General features: G+C 36.4%; 1 protein-coding gene across 1 annotated transcript in view; it reads left to right on the top strand.

The window, feature by feature from the left end:
- The window catches only part of DGLUCY (D-glutamate cyclase), a 133373-nt gene that overhangs the window by 51190 nt on the left and 58148 nt on the right, over positions 1 to 24035 (top strand). Inside the window, 3 exon segments of the mRNA XM_051977411.1 lie at positions 2353 to 2503; positions 8687 to 8809; positions 20398 to 20595. Of these exon segments, the coding sequence (XP_051833371.1) occupies positions 2353 to 2503; positions 8687 to 8809; positions 20398 to 20595 (472 nt within the window).

Raw genomic sequence — 24035 nt, 5'->3', positions numbered from 1 at the left:
AAAAAAATCAGTTGTGTTCTACTCTTTATGAGCCTTTCTTGGGATGAAGCAATATAGTTAGACTAGAGTCTTTCCTCCAGAGGGAAGAGAGAGGATACATAAACACAGTAGCTTGCATGACTGACCAACATAGAAGCATAAGTATTGGACACCAAAAGAACTGTAGCAATGTACCCTGGGTCAGTTCTAGGTAGCACAGTGGATAGAAGATTAGACCTGAGTCAAAAATATAATTAATTAGTAAAGTAAATTTGAAGTAAATTGGTGGACCAAAATATTGGTCTGGCATTTATTTATACAATGACCTTGCTGCTCAAGAAAAATCATATCAAAAGGGAAGAAAAAGAAAAACTGAGAAAGAAAACAAAAGGGCATCTCTATGAATTTAAAACAAAAATATATTTCATTCTAGATTCAGGGCACAGAATTCCTAATGATAATGAATCTGAATAAGTAAACATCTCAGAATGATGATGAAAAGGCTACTGGGCCTTTAGCCACTGTTTTAGACACTGTCAGGAAGGTTGTATCAAATTCTTGGCTTTATAACATATAGTCTTTAAGTGACTATAATCTCTATGGGCTTACTTGCAGTCTCTGAATACTACATTATTAATGGACACAGGATTTTATTCAATCTTTGATTTTTCAAGATAACCTAACTTATGTTATTCCTTTCCCCACCATATTAAAATATCTCTTTTAAGCCACAAATCTTAGAGCTTCTTAGAATTCTAAGTGGTAATCGACTGCTTTAACTTAAAAAGTACTTATTAAGCATTGACTAGAGCCAACAGAGGATTCTGGGAACTAAGGATACAAAGATAAAATGAATCTGTCCCTGACTTCAAGGAGCTAACATTAGGCAGCACTCACTGTGGTAAGCTAAAAGAACACTAGCTTGTCCAAGGCAATCCCAATAAATTTTGGATAGAAAACACCATCTGCATCCAGAAAAAGAATTATGGAGATTGAATGTAAATCAACACATGCTATGTTCACTGCTTTTTTTCTGTTTTTTTTTTTTCCTCTCCCATAGTTTTTCTCTTTTGTTCTGATTTTTCTCTCCCAACATAATTCATAAAGCAACGTGTATTTTTTAAAAATTAAATTAAATCAAAATAAATTAAAAAAAGAACAATCACAACAAAAAAGAAGAATCAAGAGACTCAAGGAATACAAGTTTAAGTCCCATCTGCTACTGGCAGGATTTATGTAACCTTAGATGAATGATTTCTCTTCTCATCCATAAAAAGGAGGATTGGATAACAAAATCTTTAAGGATAACACCCCACTTATATAGTTCAGCTGTTTTCACTCACGTTTGGGGGGGGATTTTGTGAGATAATTGGGGTTAAGTGACTTGGCCAGGGTCATTTGAACTCAGGAAGAAGAATCTTCCCAACTCCCAGGAGCAGCACTCTATCCATTGTACTGCCTAGCTGTCCAACCAGGGGTCCTCAAACTACGGCCGGCGGGCCAGATGCAGCAGCTGAAGACGATTATCCCCCTCACCTAGGGCTATGAAGTTTCTTTATTTAAAGGCCCACAAAACAAAGTTTTGGTTTTTACTATAGTCCGGGCTTCCAACAGTCTGAGGGACAGTGCACTGGCCCTCTATTTAAAAAGTTTGAGGACCCCTGTGCAGCCTAGGGAAACAAAAACTCTAAATGCTTACTTAAATTAGTAAAGAGTGAACTCTTTTGTGCATGGCTTTGCATGTATAATTGATATCATATTGCTTGTCTTCTCAAGAGGCAAGAGAGGGGAGAGAGAGAATTTAGAACTCCAAATTTAAAAAACAATGAATGTTAATGATTGCACATGCATAATCTGTATTGGATTGCTTACTATCTCAGGGAGGAGGAAAGGAAGGAAAAGAAGGAAGGATAGAAGAATTTGGAACTCAAACCTTTTTTTTAAAAAAGTTAAAAAAATTGTTTTTAACATGTAGTTGGAAAAAATAAAATTTTATTTAAAAAATAAAAAATAATATTAAAAAAATTTACATGTAATTGGGAAATATTTAATGAATTAAATAAAAAATATGTTAAATTGGTAAAGAGAGTTTTCTCATTAAAGAGTTCGTTTTTATCCCTGAAATCGCAGGTCCAGCCCCTATGCTTTTACTTCCAATATTTGAGAGGTTGTCTTATAACCTCTCAAATAACCTTTTAAATTGCATTACCTTGAATTTTAAAAGAATCTTGCTTGATTATATTTGTTTGTTATTTTTTAAAAGGCTTTTTGGGGGAGGAAATGAAGTGGGTGGGTAATGATAGTGGTGCAAAAAAAGATAAAAAGAGTCAGGAGTTTCAACTAATTTCATGTTCCTGTGGTCTACTTCTCTAGACAACTGTTCCTTGTTCCACTGTTGGCAGCTTTTGCTGCCCTCTAGTGGTCACTATGACTCCCATTCCCGAGGACAAATTGGAAGCTATTCTACAAGACCTTTACTTAACAAGAGGTGTACGAGGAGAGCCCATTCACATTGGCTGCCCAGGTCAGTGACCACATATGTCTTCACTGTCTAAGTATTCTGCTGCCCCAGTTTGAGATTGCTCAGAAGAAGCACATGGCTCAAAAGCATTCCACTGAATTCATTGCACTTTTGTGGTAAGGAATATAGATCAAAGTTAGCCTAGAGCTCTCCCTGACATCTCCTGGCTCCTTCAAGTCTCACCTAAAATCTTACTTCAGTGTGGAAATATGTTTAGAAAAATTGCACATGTTTAACCTATATCGAATTGCTTTCTGTCTAGAGGAGGGGGGAAGGAAGGGCAGAGGGGTAGAAAAATTCAGAACACAAGGTTTTGCAAAAGTGGAGGTGGAAAACTATCTTTGCATGTATTTGGAAAAATAAAATACCATTAAAATAAAACAAAATAGTTCTATTTAGATATTCAATTTCCTCTTCTGCTAATCTAGGCGATTTATATATATACATATATATATTTATATATATACATATATATATATATATATATCAACAAATTTGATAATGGAAAATAAGAAATATTCTCTATTATCAAATTTGTTGGCATATAATTAGGCAAAATGACTCCTTATCATTTCATCTTTGTTAATGGTATACTCATATTTTATTTTTGAGACTAGTGATTTGGTTTTCTTTTCTCTTTTTTATGTAAAATTAACCAAGTGATTATTTCATTTGTTTTTTTTTTCATAAAACCAACTCATAGTTTTATTCATTAATTTAATGGTTTGGGGGATTTTTTAATTTGTTCTTCTTATAGATTTTTAAAATTGCATACTCAATTCACTAATCTGCTCTTTATTTTATTGATAAAAGCACTTAGAAATATAAATTCCTCTGTAATGTATTTGCTGTAGCCATAGGTTTTGATATATTGTCTCATCATTTTCATTCTCTTCCATGAAATTACTTCTTTGATTTGTTCTTTAGCCTACTTATTTAAAAAATTATTTTATTTTCCAATTAATTTTTAATCTGTTTTAATTGTTAATTTAATCTGTTCCTTATTAAATATATTTTTATTACCAAAAAACACAAATCCTACTTCAGCAAGAAGACTTTCCTGATTCCCCACCTTGAGACTAGTGCCTTTCCTCTGCTGATGCTCTCCAGTTTATCTTATCTCCATGTGGCACAGTGAATAGTGTGCTGGACTTGGAGCACAAATTTGGCCTCAAACACCGGGCAATTCAAATGACTTTTTACCTTAGTTTCCTAATCTGTAAAACAAACTGGAGAAGGAAATGGCAAACTCTTTCAGTCTTTTCCCAAAAAACCCCAAATGGGGTCACAAAGGGACTGAAAGGAATAAACAGCAACCAAATGATTCTGAATCCTCATGAAAAGACCGACACAAATGAAAAATCATTGAATTGTAAAGGAAACTGAACAAGAACAGTATCTTGTTAGCAAGAGCAGGAATTCTCTTTTGTTTTTCTTGGTATTCCTAGTACCTCATTTGCATATGGCATCACCTTCCAGCCTAAGGCCTGGCTCAGAATAAGCACTTAGTAAAATGCTTGCAGAATTTGGCATGGAATCTTATTCTTTTTGCAGGTAGGCTGGTGTCCTATTAGCTAAGTCTGTGCTCTCCATGGCCCATTTCCCATCAACCTCTTTGGAAAATCAGAGCACCAACATCAAGATAAGAACCCTCTCTGTGGCCCTGACAAGTGGTCATCTGGTCTCTATTTGAAGACCCACCCCCCCCAAACACACACACACACACACACACACACACACACTGATAGGAGCCTACTGCTCTCAGTTCTCATTGTTAAGCTTTTCTTTCTATCAAGCCTAAATCTGTCCTTCTGCAACTCCTACTCATTCATTATTCTTAATTCTACAAGTCTAATACGTCTTCTAACATGACAACCCTTCAAATCCTTTAAGAATTACCCCTTCCCCCTCCCACATTCCTCCTCAAAGTTTTCTCAAATCCAGGCTAAACATCCCCAGTTCTTTCAGCCCCTCCTCATCCAGCATAATTTTAGACTCATCAATCTGTAATTTTTCCTTTGCACTTCAATCAATCAATCAACCAAGTAGGCAGGCAGGCAAACATTAAATGCCTGCTATATGCCAAGCATTGTGCTAGAGGCTGTGGGATATTTTTTTTAAAAAAGACTAAAACCAAAAAGAAACTATTTCAGTTCTTAGGGGATTGAAATGAAACAATCCAGTGCTTTTATATTTGGAAGCAACATTTGCATAAAGTTGCTACAGAATAAAAATATATAGGAAAATACAAAAGAGTTGAACACAAGGTGGTATTGAGGGAGAGAGGGAAAGAGAGAGAAAGGGTGCTGGAATTTGGGGGGGCGGAAGAGGGTTTAAGAAAGGATTTCTCCAGCTTGTCAATTTCCTTTCCAAAATGTGGTATCCAGAAAAGGACACAGTATCTTAAAGGTCATCCCAGTAAAGCAGAATACCATCAATTCCCTTATTCTGGACATTTAACACAGTCCAAGATCATGAGTGGGAATGGTGATATTTTGTAGATATAAAGTTCCTATTAAATTCAGATGAAAAAGATCGAACCTGAATACAAGATATTCCCGGTATAATTTAGTTTGCCTAATGACACAAAATTCTGCAAAGGAAGTTAAAGTTCCATTGAAAACAAATTTTGGGGTGGAGATAAAAGGGTTGATTTCTATGACTTCTCTATTGTAGGGGAGTCTTGGTGGGAAAATTACCTCCACCAATGTAAATAAACAACTCATCTATAACTCACAGTCTTAGTTACTGGAGCCACTTGCCCATGGAGCCTATCACTAGTACGTGCCATATGCAGGAATCTTTCTGTTGTCAACCACCAGACCATGCTGCCTTTACATTTTGTGAAAAAACACAAACAATAACATGCTATCTTTATGCAAAACTGATGACTCTGGCATATACAAATGGAAATGGGTGTACATAGAGTGATTCACACTCTGGCCCTGTCTTTTTATCTAATGAATCTTCTCTATCAGGCAACCAGTCAGAGCCCAGAAATAAAGTCTGTAGCTAGGAAGAAGTTTGATTTATACTATTAACAGGTCAGTATGAGAACTGAATTTGTAGCCTGGGCTTTGCTAATCTTATGTTCTAACCAAAGGAGCAAATTAGAGATAATAGATCTCTTATATGGAAATTATTGTCACGGTGAATTAAGTGCTAGGCTTGGGTTCAAGAATATTTGAATTCAATTTGGTCTTAGATAATCAATCAATAGATATTTGTTAACACCTTTTATGTTCCAGACAGTGTATAAAGTATAGGCAATATAAAAAGAGGCAATAGCTGTACCTGATCTAAAATTATATTATAAAGCAGCAATCACCAAAACCATTTGGTATTGGCTAAGAAATAGATTAGTGGATCAGTGGAAAAGGTTAGGTTCACAAGACAGAATAGTCAATTATAGCAATCTAGTGTTTGACAAACCCAAAGCCCCTAACTTCTGGGAAAAGAATTCATTATTTGATAAAAACTGCTGGGATAATTGGAAATTAGTATGGCAGAAATTAGGCATGGACCCACACTTAACACCATATACCAAGATAAGATCAAAATGGGTCCATGACCTAGGCATAAAGAACGAGATTATAAATAAATTAGAGGAACATAGAATAGTTTATCTCTCAGACTTGTGGAGGAGAAAGAAATTTGTGACCAAAAATGAACTAGAGACCATTACTGATCACAAAATAGAAAATTTTGATTACATCAAATTAAAAAGCCTTTGTACAAATAAAACTAATGCAAACAAGATTAGAAGGGAAGCAACAAACTGGGAAAACATTTTCACAGTTAAAGGTTCTGATAAAGGCCTCATTTCCAAAATATATAGAGAACTGACTCAAATTTATAAGAAATCAAGCCATTCTCCAATTGATAAATGGTCAAAGGATATGAACAGACAATTTTCAGAGGATGAAATTGAAACTATTACCACTCATATGAAAGAGTGTTCCAAATCATTATTGATCAGAGAAATGCAAATTAAGACAACTCTGAGATACCACTAAACACCTGTCAGATTGGCTAAGATGACAGGAAAAAATAATGATGAATGTTGGAAGGGATGCGGGAAAACTGGGATACTAATAATTGTTGGTGGAGTTGTGAACGAATCCAACCATTCTGGAGAGCAATCTGGAATTATGCCCAAAAAATTATCAAATTGTGCATACCCTTTGATCCAGCAGTGTTTCTATTAGGCTTATATCCCAAAGAAATACTAAAGAAGGGAAAGGGACCTGTATGTGCCAAAATGTTTGTAGCAGCCCTGTTTGTAGTGGCTAGAAACTGGAAAATGAATGGATGCCCATCAATTGGAGAATGGCTGGGTAAATTGTGGTACATGAATGTTATGGAATATTATTGTTCTGTAAGAAATGACCAGCAGGATGAATACAGAGAGGACTGGCGAGACTTACATGAACTGATGCTAAGTGAAATGAGCAGAACCAGGAGATCATTATACACTTCGACAACGATATTGTATGAGGACATATTTTGATGGAAGTGGATTTCTTTGACAAAGAGACCTGAGTTTCAATTGATAAATGACAGACAAAAGCAGCTACACCCAAAGAAAGAACACTGGGAAACGAATGTGAACTATCTGCATTTTTGTTTTTCTTCCTGGGTTATTTATACCTTCTGAATCCAATTCTCCCTATGCAACAAGAGAATTGTTCGGTTCTGCAAACATATATTGTATCTAGGATATACTGCAACATATCCAACATATAAAGGACTGCTTGCCATCTAGGGAGGGGGTGGAGGGAGGGAGGGAAAAAAAAATCGGAACAGAAACGAGTGTCAATATAAAGTAATTATTAAATAAAAATTTAAAAAAAAATAAAAAAATAAAAAGAGGCAAAAGGCCACCTCTGCCCTTAAAGAGCTTATAATCTAATAGAAATTTCAAAGCAAGCTTGAAGAACAAACAGGAAATAATTAACAAAGGAAAGAAAGGCTCTAGAATTAAGAGGAGTTAGGAAAAAGGGGATTTTAGTTTGGACTGAAAAAAGTCAGGGAAATAAATAGGCAAAGATGAGGAGAAGGAACATTTTAGGAATGGGGCACAGCAAGAGAAAGTACTGAGAGCTCAGTAGTTTGTGGAACAGTCAGGAGGCCACTGTCACGGAATGGAAGATTATGGGTAGGGGAAAAGGTAGACTTGGAAAGTTGGAGGTGGTGGGTTATGAAGGGACCTAAAAGCCAAATAGAGCATTGTTTATTTGATCCTGGATGTATTAGAGAGTTCCTGGAGTTTACTGAGTAGGGGTTAGACCTGCACTTTGGTGGCTGAATGGAGCTCAGTCTGGAGTGGGGAGAGACTGGAGGCAGGCAAATTACTTGCAGGTTATTATAATAATGTAGGTCTGACATGGAGGTCTGCACCTGAGTGATGGAAGTGTCAGAGGAGAAATGCTACAAAGGTGAGACTGACATACTTCGGTAACAACTCAGATAGGGTTCTTGGGCTAAATCGGGGGTTTGAGAGGAAGTGATAGGTCCTGGATGACTCCAAGGTTATAAGTCTAAGATACTGGAAGGATGGTGTTGTCTACTACGATAACAGGGAAGGTAAGAGGCGGGTAGGGTTTAGGGGAAAAGGGGTTCTCTTTTGGACTTATGTGATAGTAGCACTTACCAATGTGATCCTAACAAGTCACTTAACTTCAGTCTGCTTTGGTTAAGGAGAGTAACTACTAAACTTATCTCTCAGGGTTGTTTTGAAGATTAATTTTAAATTGTAATGTTCTTTTTTTTCCTTCCTCTTTTCCTCCTTTCCTCTTTCAATCCCTCCCTTCTTCCTTCCCTTCCTTCTTTCATTCCTTTCTTTTTTCTTTCCTTTGCCTCTTCCTTTCTTTACTACTTTCTTTCTTCTCTTTCCTTTTTATTCCTTATTTCTTCCTTTCTTTCTTATTTCCTCCCTCCCTCCCTTCCTTCCTCCCTCTGTCTTCTTTACTTCCTTTCTTCATCTTTCCTTTCATCTCAAGAGGTTTTTAAAAAATAACTATCATTGTATGTCAAAAGCTTCTGGTTTGTGTGTGTGGGGGGGGAAGATTCCTCATTCTTTTGATATATATGTCTATATGTATGTGTTTCTCTATTTCAGTTGTACCAGCTCAGAGGTACCTGTGTCTGTATGACATATCAGTTTTCTCCATCTGCCCTTTCTAGAGCTATTGGGAATTGAAGATCTTTCCAAACCAGACTATGGGGAACCTGTGATACTTCAGCCAGGAGAAGTCCCAGTGTTTTGGGCTTCAGTGGTGACAAGCCTGGAAGCTGTTAGCAGCTGCAGTAAGTATAACCTCATTATGACTTCTTTCCCAGAGAAGGTGACATGATCTGGTTGAATTAATGGCATGATCTTTGTTAGGTTTTCCACTCCTAATTTTTATTATATCATCACATTAAAGTCAATTTATAACTATACCTTCTATCCCTTCTAATTGTCCTTACAAAGATAAATTCTCAAGAGTTATATATATCATCTTCCCATGTAAAAATGTATACATTCTGACCTTTAAAAACAGTTTTTTCCTTCCCTTTTTACCTTTTTATGTTTCTCCTGAGTCTTGTATTTGAAGATGAGATTTTTTTGTTCAGCTCTGGTCTTTTCATCAAAAATGATTGAAAACCCTCTATTTCATTGAATATCCATCTTTTCCCCTGCGAGATAATGCTTAGGTTTGCTGGGTAGTTGATTCTTTGCTGTAATCCAAGCTCCTTTGTCCTTTGGAATATCATATTCTATGCTCTTTGATCCTTTAATGTGGAAGCTACTAGGTCCTGGGTAATTCTGATTGTGGCTTCTTGATATTTGTTTCTTTCTTGTAGAATTCTTGCAGTATTCTCTTCTTGATATGATAATATTGAACTTGAACTATAATATTCCTTGAAGTTTTCATTTTAGGATCTCTTTCAGGAAGTGATTGGTGGATTATTTTAATGACTATTTTACCCTCTGGTTCTAGGATATCAGGGCAGTTTTCCTTCATGATTTCTTTTAAAAAATGTTATCCAGGCTCTTTTTTCACTTAGCTTTCAAATAGTCTAGTAATTCTTAGATTTTCTCTCCTGGATCTATTTTCCAGGTCAGTTATTTTTCCAATGAAGTATTTTACGTTTTCTTATATATTTTTTTTCTTTTTGGGGGGTTTTGTTTGATAATTCTTGATTTCTCATTGAGTCATTCACTTCCATTTGTCCAATTCTAATTCTTAGTGAATTATTTTCTTTTGCATTTGGCCAATTGTACTTTTAAAGGAGTTGTTTTGTTCAGTGGATTTTTTTCCCATTTCACCAATATTTCAAGGAGTTGTTTTCTTTTTCCATTTTGCCAAATTTATTTTTTAAGTTGTTTTCTTCAATTTCTGTTTTTCTTTTCAAAGTATTGACTCTTTTCCCCCACACTTTCATACTTCTCCTACATAGCACTCATTTCTTTTCCTCCATTTTTCTTTTGTTTCTCTTAAGATCTTTTTATGAACTCTTTCAAAAGAATATTTGGAGTTGTAGACCAGCTCCCATACCCCTTTGAAGCTTCACCTGAAGGCATTTTGTCTTTGATGTCCTCTTTAGGGTTTGTGTTCTGATCTTCTCTGTCTCCACAGTAGCTTTCTATAGGCAGAATTCTTTTTGCCTTTTTGTTCATTTTAAAAAGTTGAGCTCTGTTCCTAGGGCAGAAGAGAAATTTCCAAAAGCGTAATTCTGAGGTTTCTACAATTAACGCAGGATGACCAAATCAGGGAACTGAGTCCCGTTTAAAATGTATGGGAAGAGCACACGTCCTGAGGGCTAGAAGCTGCGGCTTTAAGAGCCAGGTAAAGGTCTGGAAGGGGCGCGGCTCACTTGTCCAAATTGCTAGCAAATTTCTATTTTAAAAGTTGGTGACAACCTTTCCGGAGATTTGAGAAGATTAAGATTGAGTCCCCAATCTCCCCACTGTACAGTAACCCCAAGGAGGGGACAGGATAGGAGCATTTAAACGGCAGGTTGCCAAGCCACATGGGAGAGGTCTGAACCAGGCCTCGAGTTCTACACTCCCCGCTCCAAGGAAGAAGGGGGAGGAAAGGCCAGAACGAGGGTGGGGGAGGAAGAGATGCCATCTTACCCAGCGCAGTGCGTCTTGAATGGCGAGGGCTCCTCTGGCGATTCCACGCTGGAACTTGAAGGCAGGGCAGCTCATCTAAGCCCCCAAATCTTGCTGGGAGAGCAAAACCTGAAGGGAAGACCGCTTACCCCTGTCCAGGGAGCAGCTGCCATGGGCAGAGACATTCTCTAAACTCACCCCAATTAAGTGACCTTTCTCCTCGTGGCTACAGCCTGACCATTAGAGACTCCATTGCACTTAACAGTGGCATGGGAGAAGGGCTCAAACACAGCTCCTCTTACGTTTCTCCGGCTATCTCCCCAGAACAGAGCAAAGAGAGCGCTGGCCTGGGACCCCCGAGAAGGGTGGGGTCCCCAGAACAGCCACATGACCACTCTTTGGTCTGGGGTGGTGTTAAAGAGACACTTCCTCTCGTGTCTCAACAGTTCCTGCTGGAGAGCAGGACTATCTGGTGACGAAAAAAAAAAGATTAGAAATGCATTGAGATGCAAAGGAAGGGCCTTTCTCTCTCCAAAGGATTTGGTCAGTGGGAGTTTGTTCAAGAAAGCATCTGCTCCAGGAAAGACTTTAGAGGCAGGGGAGTGTCTAGATCAAAGAAGCCTTTTCACCTGAAATGGAAGTAGAGTGAGACGGAACACAGATATTCTCCCCACTACCTTTAGAGATAGAGTGAGACCAAAGAAAGAACGCAGATTCTTCCCGGAAGAATACTGCCTGAACAGCTCAAAACCCAGATTGTTTCCGAGTGCCCCGAAAGGTTGATCCAGTTTGATCGCCAAATTATCTAGCTTCCGGTGTTCGTTTCGTCAGGGAACCAAATGTTGAGGTCTAGCTTTGGGGTACCTAAATGAAATTAGGGTTAAGGTCTAGTGGCAGGTTTGGGGTACAGATTCGACGCAAGGGGGTCTAGTAGCGGCGCGAGTTCCCAATAAAAGCATTTATTGGCCCAGAGAGCTAGATTGATAAAAGAGGTTTATTATTAGATAAGCAAAGGTAAAGTATAGGCGAAGGTAGAGATAAGGAGGGCACTGGACAGAGGGTCCAGTGGACAGAGGGTCCTCACATGGTAGCCATGTTTGGAATCTCTGTAAAGAGGGGTTCCCAGCGTGGCCTTTTTATAATAGGAAACTTAGCTCGAGGGGCTTTCGGGTGTAGCCCCAAAGTTGGCTCATATCCGGGTGGGGCTGGGAACAGGCCAGATCTTCTATTGGAATTCAAAAGGACCAGGATGTGTGAGTTAAAGAGCAATTTACATTATTAACTAGGAGAGGGTGGGAATCTAGAAAGCAAGCTTTCCCGCATCATTATGTTCTAACCAAAGGAGCAAATTAGAGATAATAGATCTCTTATATGGAAATTATTGTCACGGTGAATTAAGTGCTAGGCTTGGGTTCAAGAAGATTTGAATTCAAATTTGGTCTTAGATAATCAATCAATAGATATTTATTAATACCGTCTATGTTCCAGACAGTGTATAAAGTATAGGGAATATAAAAAGAGGCAAAAGGCCACCTCTGCCCTTAAGGAGCTTATAATCTAATAGAAATTTCAAAGCAAGCTTGAAGAACAAACAGGAAATGATTAACAAAGGAAAGAAAGGCTCTAGAATTAAGAGGAGTTGGGAAAAATGGGATTTTAGTTTGGACTGAAAAAAGTCAGGGAAATAAGTAGGCAAAGATGAGGAGAAGGAACATTTTAGGAATGGGGCACAGCAAGAGAAAGTACTGAGAGCTCAGTAGTTTGTGGAACAGTCAGGAGGCCACTGTCACGGAATGGAAGATTATGGGTAGGGGAAAAGGTAGACTTGGAAAGTTGGAGGTGGTGGGTTATGAAGGGATCTAAAAGCCAAATAGAGCATTTTTTATTTGATCCTGGATGTATTAGAGAGTTCCTGGAGTTTACTGAGTAGGGGTTAGACCTGCACTTTGGTGGCTGAATGGAGCTCAGTCTGGAGTGGGGAGAGACTGGAGGCAGGCTAATTACTTGCAGGTTATTTAATAATGTAGGTCTGACATGGAGGTCTGCACCGGAGTGATGGAAGTGTCAGAGGAGAAAAGCTACAAAGGACATACTTTGAAACTGACATACTTCGGTAACAACTCAGATAGGGTTCTTGGGCTAAATCGGGGGTTTGAGAGGAAGTGATGGGTCCTGGATGACTCCAAGGTTATAAGTCTAAGATACTAGAAGGATGGTGTTGTCTACTACGATAACAGGGAAGGTAAGAGGCGGGTAGGGTTTAGGGGAAAAGAGGTTCTCTTTTGGACTTATGTGATAGTAGCACTTACCAATGTGATCCTAACAAGTCACTTAACTTCAGTCTGCTTTGGTTAAGGAGAGTAACTACTAAACTTATCTCTCAGGGTTGTTTTGAAGATTAATTTTAAATTGTAATGTTCTTTTTTTTCCTTCCTCTTTTCCTCCTTTCCTCTTTCAATCCCTCCCTTCTTCCTTCCCTTCCTTCTTTCTTTCCTTTCTTTTTTCTTTCCTTTGCCTCTTCCTTTCTTTACTACTTTCTTTCTTCTCTTTCCTTTTTATTCCTTATTTCTTCCTTTCTTTCTTATTTCCTCCCTCTCTCCCTTCCTTCCTCCCTCTGTCTTCTTTACTTCCTTTCTTCATCTTTCCTTTCATCTCAAGAGGTTTTTAAAAAATAACTATCATTGTATGTCAAAAGCTTCTGGTTTGTGTGTGTGTGTGTGGGGAAGATTCCTCATTCTTTTGATATATATGTCTATATGTATGTGTTTCTCTATTTCAGTTGTACCAGCTCAGAGGTACCTGTGTCTGTATGACATATCAGTTTTCTCCATCTGCCCTTTCTAGAGCTATTGGGAATTGAAGATCTTTCCAAACCAGACTATGGGGAACCTGTGATACTTCAGCCAGGAGATGTCCCAGTGTTTTGGGCCTCAGTGGTGACAAGCCTGGAAGCTGTTAGCAGCTGCAGTAAGTATAACCTCATTATGACTTCTTTCCCAGAGAAGGTGACATGATCTGGTTGAATTAATGGCATGATCTTTGTTAGGTTTTCCACTCCTAATTTTTATTACATCATCACATTAAAGTCAATTTATAACTATACCTTCTAGCCCTTCTAATTGTCCTTACAAAGATAAATTCTCAAGAGTTATATATATCATCTTCCCATGTAAAAATGTATACATTCTGACCTTTAAAAACAGTTTTTTCCTTCCCTTTTTACCTTTTTATGTTTCTCCTGAGTCTTGTATTTGAAGATGAGATTTTTTAGTTCAGCTCTGGTCTTTTCATCAAAAATGATTGAAAACCCTCTATTTCATTGAATATCCATCTTTTCCCCTGCGAGATAATACTTAGGTTTGCTGGGTAGTTGATTCTTTGCTGTAATCCAAGCTCCTTTGTCCTTTGGAATATCATATTCTATGCTCTTTGATCCTTTAATGTGGAAGCTACTAGGTCCTGGGTAATTCTGATTGTGGCTTCTTGATATTTGTTTCTTTCTTGTAGAATTCTTGCAGTAGTCTCTTCTTGATATGATAATATTGAACTTGAGCTATAATATTCCTTGAAGTTTTCATTTTAGGATCTCTTTCAGGAGGTGATTGGTGGATTATTTCAATGACTATTTTACCCTCTGGTTCTAGGATATCAGGGCAGTTTTCCTTCATGATTTCTTTTAAAAAATGTTATCCAGGCTCTTTTTTCACTTAGCTTTCAAATAGTCCAGTAATTCTTAGATTTTCTCTGGAATCTATTTTCCAGGTCAGTTATTTTTCCAATGAAGTATTTTACGTTTTCTTATATATTTTTTCTTTTTGGGGGATTTTGTTTGATAATTCTTGATTTCTCATTGAGTCATTCACTTCCATTTGTCCAATTCTAATTCTTAGTGAATTATTTTCTTTTGCATTTGGCCAATTGTACTTTTAAAGGAGTTGTTTTGTTCAGTGGATTTTTTTCCCATTTCACCAATATTTCAAGGAGTTGTTTTCTTTTTCCATTTTGCCAAATTTATTTTTTAAGTTGTTTTCTTCAATTTCTGTTTTTCTTTTCAAAGTATTGACTCTTCCCCACACTTTCATACTTCTCCTACATAGCACTCATTTCTTTTCCTCCATTTTTCTTTTGTTTCTCTTAAGATCTTTTTATGAACTCTTTCAAAAGAGTATTTGGAGTTGTAGACCAGCTCCCATACCCCTTTGAAGCTTCACCTGAAGGCATTTTGTCTTTGATGTCCTCTTTAGGGTTTGTGTTCTGATCTTCTCTGTCTCCACAGTAGCTTTCTATAGGCAGAATTCTTTTTGCCTTTTTGTTCATTTTAAAAAGTTGAGCTCTGTTCCTAGGGCAGAAGAGAAATTTCCACAAGCTCTTTTGTAAGCAGACAGGGGCCTTGCACTGCCTGCACAAGGATGGTGTTGGTGTTGGTAATGTTTCCCACTGGCTGGGTGGGTCTGGCTGAATCCTGCCTGTTATGCTAGGGTTTGGAGGCTCACAATTTGCCTACTGTAGTTGTATTGAAGGTCTCACAGCTGATTTGATGATCCATTGGCCTTCTGAATCAGAATGCTGCTGTATTTTGGCTAAGAGCCTCCTGCTAGATCCCTCTCACTGCCCAATGAGACAAGTCCTTCCAAGATTAACTTAAACTAGAAAATTATTAAACTCTGAATGTCTGTGGGTTCTGTCACTCCAAAATCCGTTCAGAGACTTGATCTAATAGTGATTCTGAAGAAAGCTGGGGAGAGCTCAGTCAATGTCCTATCTCCTTTCTGCTATCTTGGCTCCACCCACAATTATTGCTTATCTTCAGAAGTTGAATCTTGAGAACTCCCTATCTCTGCTGAGCCAACTGTCCCCTCAAAATATTAGGGGGCTAAATCCCAGCTATCCTTTCTTTGAATACTATGAAATAAACTTTCCCCAAATCTACTTTTTAAGCCAGACTATCTGAATTTGCTCCTCCTCACCATCATGAATTCCAGGGTTATGGGTAGTTACTTCCAATTAAGTTTCCTCCTGTTCCTATTTCAGTAACCTGTTCTTCTTTGTGGGTTGAATTCATCTGATAATATTTCCTTACATTGAGCTCCAGAAGAATGGATTGAATATGAGCTTTTCATTTTTGTATTATGCCCAGTCAAGCCAGTAAAGAAACTGATTAGACACTGCAATGAGTTATGCAGCTGAATGTTTACAATCCATTGAAGCTCTAGACAGGGATGCCACCTGTACATCTTCATACTCTAAATGAGATCTCAACCTAACCTTTACAAAAATATAGTTCCTGATCTTTAGGAATACTGGAACCTCAAAATTAATAAAACTTTCTTCTCTTCTTTTTTGGTAGGTGTAATCCTTCCTTAATTTTAACTCATTATAAAAAGCTTTCTTGTTTAGGATAATGAAAAGAAGAAAGACTAATGTCAAAATACTTAGTGTCTGAAAAAAATTGATGATGGATATAAGGTCATGTAGGCAGATGATCCTTCTAATAAAATGTAAAGCATTTACCATATTCTAAGTTTGTACTTTGTAGACCTATATACATATATTGTTTTCAGAAGAGTTTTGCAAATTATAAACAAAAAGGGAAAGAAATTTTTTGGTAATGAAATTTGCATTTATAAATTATCTGTATTAGAATATAATAAGTCTCAAGCATAGTTAACTACTAAGATATACAACAAATACCTTCTATTTTAATTGCTAAGAAAGGGCTATACAACTCAATAATTTTTTTTTCTGTATCTTTTGAAAAATGAAACTATTATAATTTCTGGCTATGATGGTATACACCTATAATTTCAATTGAAGCTGAGGAAGGTTGAAGCTAGCAGATGTCTCTGAGCTACAATAGGATAAAGGATTAAGTATCTATAGTAAGTTGAGTATACATATGGTAAGCCACCAAGAAAGGCAACACTAAGTTGCTTAAGGAGGAACCAGTTATAAATGGAGCAAATTAAAGATTTATTGAGTCATAATGGGAATGGGGACCTAGCTAGATGAGATGGGGGGAATCTCATTTTAAAAAAAAACAAAAAAGATTTTCATTAAGGTAAGTCACAGATATAGGAGCTCCTTGGCTTCTGGGTGACAGATATAGGAGCTCCTTAGCTTATGGCAGGAAAAGAGTTGGCTTGGAGAATTTAGATGAACAATCCTTCCTCTTCTTATCCTTCCTCTCTATGATGCAAGATTGGTCAGAGTCTTCATCACTACAAAACCACATTTCCATACCAGGTTTGAGATTTATCTCCCAAACTCATTACTTGATTGCTCCTTTGGTCCAGTGGTCTGTAGTCTATAAATTGTTTAGTTCTTAAATCATATTGGAGTTTTCATGACTTCATGGACTATATCATGCCAGTATTGTTAATATTTCTACCATGGAGTGCTCACTCTATGCTTTTCCCTTAAGTTTATGGATCTCATATGAATCTATCTCTTTAACATACAAAGCTAATCCATCTACTCTACTTTTATCTTTTCCTCTTGTTTTGAATAAGATATATACTCTTTTAGAGTCAAATTTCTATTCAAAATTCCTATTTTTTTTTAAAACCAAAGTTCTATGACACTTGAAGTTTTCTTCCTTGTTGCTAATTTACCTTATTTTTTACCATATCTGATACCTTTGTAAATAGACATCAGAGACTGGATTTTTATTGTTGATTCTCTTCTGTATCTCTTCTGTTCTTTCATATGCAGGGGTAAATATTGGACTTTTCTTCTACTATTTTTTGTGTGTTGAAGCTGCTAAACTTTATGATACCAGGCTTGTCAAATCTATGGAGGTTCCCCCTGCTTTGTCTTCCCTTTCCAGTTTAAATCCCTCCTAGTTAGATTCACAAGCCATAAAGAAAATGTTTTTACTGGACTTTTAATTTTTATTTTATTATTAAAGAGCATTTTTATTTTTCCCCCAGTTATACATCAAGGAAAATTTTAACATTCATTTTTACAAGATTTTGAGTTCCAAATTTTTCTCCTTCCCTCCTTTTTCTCCCCTCTTCTGAAAATGGTAGGCAGTTTGATATGGTTTATTCATGTGATATCATGTAAAACATATTTCCATATTAACACAGTTGTGAAAGAAACATCAAAAGGGTAAGAAAGACATGAAAAAGGAAAAAGTAAGTGAAAAATATGCTTTGATCTGCATTCAGAGTCCATCAATTCATTATCTGGATATGCATACCATTTTTCTTTGTTGAGTCCTTTGTACTCATCTTAGATCACTATTGCTGAGAATGGCTTTACTAGCTGTTTTTTAAGACTTTCTTGCCAAGAGCCCCATAAGTCTTGACTTATTGATGAACAAATTCATGAAACCTGTTCTTGTGTTTTCACTTTAGTTCCAATGCAAAATGTTAATTTGCTTAAATTACATTTTGTGTCTTTACTAGAGCTTTTTCTGTATTAAAGTGTTGAATGAACTTGGCTCCTATAAGGCCTATGAAATTCAAATATGCTTATGAAATCTAGCAGAGAAGACACTACATTGGGAATAAAGAGATCTGAGTTCTAGTTTTAGCTCCTAAAGATATTTGTGTGAATTAGAGTAAGTTCTATCACTTTTCTGATCTCCCTATTCTGTAAAAAGAGTAGATTAGATTAAATGTTCTCTTCCTCAGAGAACTTCCAGTTCTTAACATTTTATATTATAATTTTATGAATGAATCAAATAAGAGAATTCAGACAACATCTTCCATTTCTCCCTTATATTTCCCCCAAAATTGGATATATTGGTTCTGAATTTGGGGATTCCCCTAACTTGAAGGACAGATTCTTCAGAAGTAACTACCCTAAGTTCATGGTTTTCTGTGAGGATACCCTCCATGGGAGGACAGAGACTTTTAAATGGGAAAAAAAACATTTCCTCTATATAAACCTAAACTCACTGTCCCACAATTAGTATATCAACAGCAGAGAAAAGGGATAGGGAATTTGCTTGGGACCACAGGGAACACGTGGTCAGAGCAGTAACTCATGTGTCTGGTGTTGCAGGACTGATGATGTCTTCTGGTAGTAGCATCTTGTTGCTCCCACAAGGCTTGCTCTCCATTGATCTTCTCTGGACACATAGTCTTCACTGTCTCAGCTGGACACTGCTTTACCGGATGCTGCTTTGATAGCATAAAATGTCCTTGAGATGATTCTTGGTGGACACAGCTTCCAGAATTTGAGGATCAGTTAAAATTCTCGGCTGCTTCTTCTTTTTGAGAGAATAGGAACTATCATGTTTATTTGTTGTTGTTATTCCATCATGTCTGAGTCTTCATGACACCGTTTGGGATTTTCTTGGCAAAGATACTGGAGCGGTTTGCCATTTTGTTCTCTAGCTCATTTTATAGATGAGGAAACTGAGGCAAACAGGGTCACACAACTAGTAAGTGTCTGAGGCAGGATTTGAATTCAGATCCTGTCTCCAGGCCCAGTACTCTATCCACTGAGCCATATAGTTGACCCTTTTTAGTTCATAGATATGTTTTTTGGTTGTTGTTGTTAAACTATTATTTTTGAAAAGCAGAAATCAGCTTTGGACCAGCAGTATTCTTTAGAGAAAAGGGAAGAAAATCCTGACTTTTTTTCTTCCTTTTGTGAAATCACCTTTTTTTTCTCCTGCAAAACTTATCAGGGCCTCTCATGTCCAAAAAGCAATTCAAACCTTCAAGTCTCTAGCTCTCTAGAACAGATTTTGAAAATTTTCATTCTGTCCCATAGTGAGCGTCCTTTATGTCTGCTGATTTTAATCTCCTTAATCTAGCCTATAAACCATAGAATGACTATTTGTTCAGAAATTACCAATCTATAATATCAATCAATCAATAAACATTTATCAAGTACCTATTGTATGACAGATATTGTGCTAAGCATTGGGATACCCAAAAAAGGGCAAAATATAGTTCTTGCTTTCAAGGAGTTTACAATCTAATGGAAGAGACAACATGCGAACAGATATATGCAAAACTAGCTATATATAAAATAAATAAGAAATATTTAACACAGGAAAATTACTAAAATTAAGATGGGTTGGGAAAAGCTTCCTGTAAAAGATGGGATTTTAATGGGGAGCCAAGGAATCAATAGGCAGAGGTGAGAAGGGAAAGGAGGAGATGGCCAGTGAAAATGCCCAGAGTTAAGAAGTGTCTTGTTCACAAAAGAACCAAGAAACCAGTGTTACATGTTACAGTGTTACATGAAAAGTACATGTTGGGGAATAAGGTGTAAGAAGACTGGAAAAGTAGGAGGGGTCCGGCTTGTGAAGGACTTTGAATGCCAAACAGAGCACTTTATATTTGATCCTTTAGGGAACCACTGGGATTTAATGAATAAGGAGTGACATGGTTGGGTATCATTTTGATGGCTCTGAGGTTCAGGATTCTGAAGTTTTGAAGTCTTTATCTCCTCTGTTCTTTCATATGCATGGGTAGAAAGCATCACCTGCAAAAAGCTAAGTCCAAGTGGCAAGGTCATAGACTCATTTGTCTGTCAATATGCTAACCTTTCACATTCAGATATAGCCACTCAAAGTCTAGATGACTTTTTAGACTTACTCTTACCCTTGTTTAATAAAGCTCATTTTTTCCCCTCATTTAAAAGTATTCCTTTTCTTCCTTCAACAGAATGCAAACAACTAGAATGTAAAAATGATTTCATTCTTGTCTTTTATTCCCATTACTTTACACACTACTTTGTATACAGTAGGTACCTAATTAATATGTACTGAATTGAAACCCCCTTGTCCCAAGTATGGAATGGAAATACTTTCACCTCTTGTCTATTTCAGGGTCACCGCTGGCTTTTACCAGTTCTCCTGGGTATGCGGTTGTGATTGACCAGAAGGATAAAAGGATTCAAGTGAGTCATCCTGGGGAAGTCCTAGCGGTCCAGTGCATTTCCCAAAATCCTCTGCACTACAGCATTACTTCATCTTCCAGTGTACAGAAAATTAGAGAGCTAGAGAACATAATTGCCAGAGATCCGGGTAAGAAAAACAAACACTCCCTTTCCTCCCTCCCCCCCCAAAAAAGAAAGAAACTTCCTGAGATCAAGAAGGTGTTTGTTACCCTAGAAAACTAAAACTGAAAATAAAAGTTGTACTTAGTGTATATATGACTTTTTTATACTAAACATTGGCTAGGTTGTTGCTAATTTTGCTTCCCACTAAATGGTATTCTGGTGGATCCTCATATAGGAGGTAGGGAAGATGAGCTGGTGGCAAGGACATGTCACATCTCCCAACCAACCATAGCCAGACTATGGTTTGCTGCTGCGTTGTCATGGTGAGCCTTAAATGGTTTACTGTAAAGAGTTCCAGAATAGGAATTTACTTAAATTTCTTAATGTTACTAGGCCTCGATTTTCTTGCCTTCAACAATAAGGAATTAAACGTAGTGAGAATGATAGATTTATAGTTGAAAGATTTTTAATCTTGCTATGAATCTCAACTCTGTCAGTGACTATGTGACCCTGAACCTCAGTTTCCTTCCCTGAAAAATAAGCGATTTATTACAGCAATAAATGCAAACACAACTTTTCATAAAATCCATTCTTTGTTTATGGCAAAAAATGCTAAAAAGAATAAATATAGAAAGTTTCTACTTCAAAACAATAAGCCAAGAGTCAACATAATATATAATTAGAATTGTTGAGTCATAGTCAAGTCTGGCTCTTTGTGATCCCATTTGGATTAAGTGACTTGCGCAGGATGATGCAGCTAATAAATGTCGTAGTTTGGATTTGAACTTCCTGTTCCTGTCCTGCTATCTATTCACCAAACCACCTAGCTGCTTCTATAATTGGAAACATTCCCAATAAAAAAAAGTACAAAGTAAAGATGCCCATTCTCATGATTTTAGTATTTTCATTCTGACAGTATTAGAAAATTTCAAAATCATTATAGTATAGGAAAAAGGTGTTAAAGGGATTGACATTACAGATGAAGAAGTCAAAATACAATTTTTGGATATGACATGACAATGTATGTAGAAAATTTGACTTCCTCTACAAAAAAGAATAGGTTTAAGCCAAGTTTAGAATATAAAGTTAACTCACAATCATTCCTAAATAATAGTAGAAAAAAGATTTTTTTAAAAAGGCAAAGTCATTTTAATGTAACTCTAGAAACTATAAAATATTTGGGAACTTACCTCTCTAGTAATGCCAAAAAAAAAAAATCTGTATAAGAACAACTATAAAATTATAATGACTAAAAAAAAGAGGAAAACCTAAATAAATATTCACAAATGGATCAGATAAGTATAGTTAGAAGGACAATTAATATGTGTATATATATATAATTCAATACCATTCAAAATACCAAGGGGCTTCATTATAGAACTAGAAAAAAATCATGATGAAATTAATATGAAAAAGTGGGTAAAAATACCAAGTCTCACATTAAAGTTAAAGATGATGTGAACAGTTTTACCCTCTCAAATTTTAAGGTCTATTACAATTGGTCATCATCAAAACTATCTGGTACTGGGGAAACAGAGAAAAGTAGATAAATAAATGATGCTCCAGACATCCAATTAAATATATAAAAATAAAAAGTATTTGATAAACCTACAGAAAATAAAAACAAGAGAAAGAATTCATTATTTTGCAAATCACTCGAGAAAATAGTCCAAGTGATGGCTATTGCTCTCATCCCTTTCTTGGTTGTAGAATTCTACTGTGCTTTCCCCTAGGGAGAAGTATTTCAGGATGGGAAAGAAAATTAATACCATACGCTTGAATGAATATTAGCTAATGAGAGATTTAAACTTTTTTTATATTTGTCATTTTCTTTGAAAAATGTAATAAAGTGTTTAGCTCAGTTGTAGAAGGGAAATGATTTGGTTTTCAGTTCTACAAATAGAAGAAATTTATTAGGGACAAAATATATGAAAAACATTTTAAATCTGTACAACATAAACTGTTAGACTTATAATAAAAGACATAAAGGATTATTAAAAATTTAACTGGTAATTTCAATTGTACAATAAATAATAATCAAAGACTAAGAATATTTTAAAAGGATATGCAAATTGTCAAAAATCATTATAAAAACAAAAACTCAGTGATAATTAAATACAGAGTAATAATAATAGCTAACATTTATGTAGTGCTTTTAAGTTTGAAAAGTTATCTAAATGTATTATTATACATAATATATTAAAAACAACTTTGAAGAACCACCTGACTCCCATAAAATTAGCAAAAATAAATAAAATTTTATCTTTTCCTAATTAAATTTAAAAATAACAAGCACCTACCCACTCTCTCTTCTACCTCTCCTTAGTGCCCCCTCTCAGGAAAAATAAAACCTTTCCAGCATATACACATAGAAAACAAAATATATCCACACATTGATCAGGCCCAAAAATTTGTGTTTCACTTTGGGTCAGCGAGCCTCTCTGTCAGGAGATAGGCAGAAAATGTTTGTGGCAGCCCTGTTTGTAGTGGCCCAAAACTGGAAAATGAATGGATGCCCATCAATTGGAGAACGGTTGAGTAAATTGTGGTATATGAATGTTATGGAATATTATTGTTCTGTAAGGAATGACCAGCAGGATGAATACAGAGAGGACTGGCGAGACTTACATGAACTGATGCTAAGTGAAATGAGCAGAACCAGGAGATCATTATATACCTCAACAATGATACTGTATGAGGATGTATTCTGATGGAAGTGGATCTCTTCGATAAAGAGAGCTAATTCAGTTTCAATTGATCAAGGATGGACAGAAGCAGCTACACCCAAAGAAAGAACACTGGGAAATGAATGTAAACTATTTGCATTTTTGTTTTTCTTCCCGGGTTATTTCTACCTTCTGAATCCAATTCTCCCTGTGCAACAAGAAAACTGTTCGATTCTGCACACATATATTGTATCTAGGATATACTGTAACCTATTCAACATGTAAAGGATTGCTTGCCATCTGGGGGAGGGGGTAGAGGGAGGGAGGGGAAAAATCGGAACAGAAGTGAGTGCAAGGGATAATGCTGTAAAAAATTACCCTGGCATGGGTTCTATCAATAAAAAGTTAAAAAAAAAAAAAAGGAGATAGGCAGCATTCAAAATCATTGGCCTATTCAAAATCTTGATTTAGAATTTAGATCATTGTGTTAATTAAAGGTCTTAAGTCCTTCAAAATCATTCATTTTTGCAATGTTATTGTTAAAGTAAAAATTATTTTCCTGGTTTTCTCACTTCACTCTAAGTGATGTCCAAGTGATGGCTACTGCTCTCATCCCTTTCTTGGTTGTAGAATTCCACCTGTGCTTCCCCCTAAGGAGAAGTATCTTGTAATCTGGGAGTTCATTTGAAATTAAAGAAGCTTCCCCCTGAGAGGAGAAATTCAGTTTTTCCTTTTTTCTTTTTGTTAATCATTTATTTTCAATTTTTAATTTTTTTATTCTTTTTATTTGGATCAGAAC

This window comes from Antechinus flavipes, chromosome 2, assembly GCF_016432865.1.
Source record: "Antechinus flavipes isolate AdamAnt ecotype Samford, QLD, Australia chromosome 2, AdamAnt_v2, whole genome shotgun sequence".
Classification (NCBI taxonomy): Eukaryota; Metazoa; Chordata; class Mammalia; order Dasyuromorphia; family Dasyuridae; genus Antechinus; species Antechinus flavipes.
Note: the sequence above shows the minus strand (reverse complement) of the source record. Positions and strands in the feature narration are given on the sequence as shown.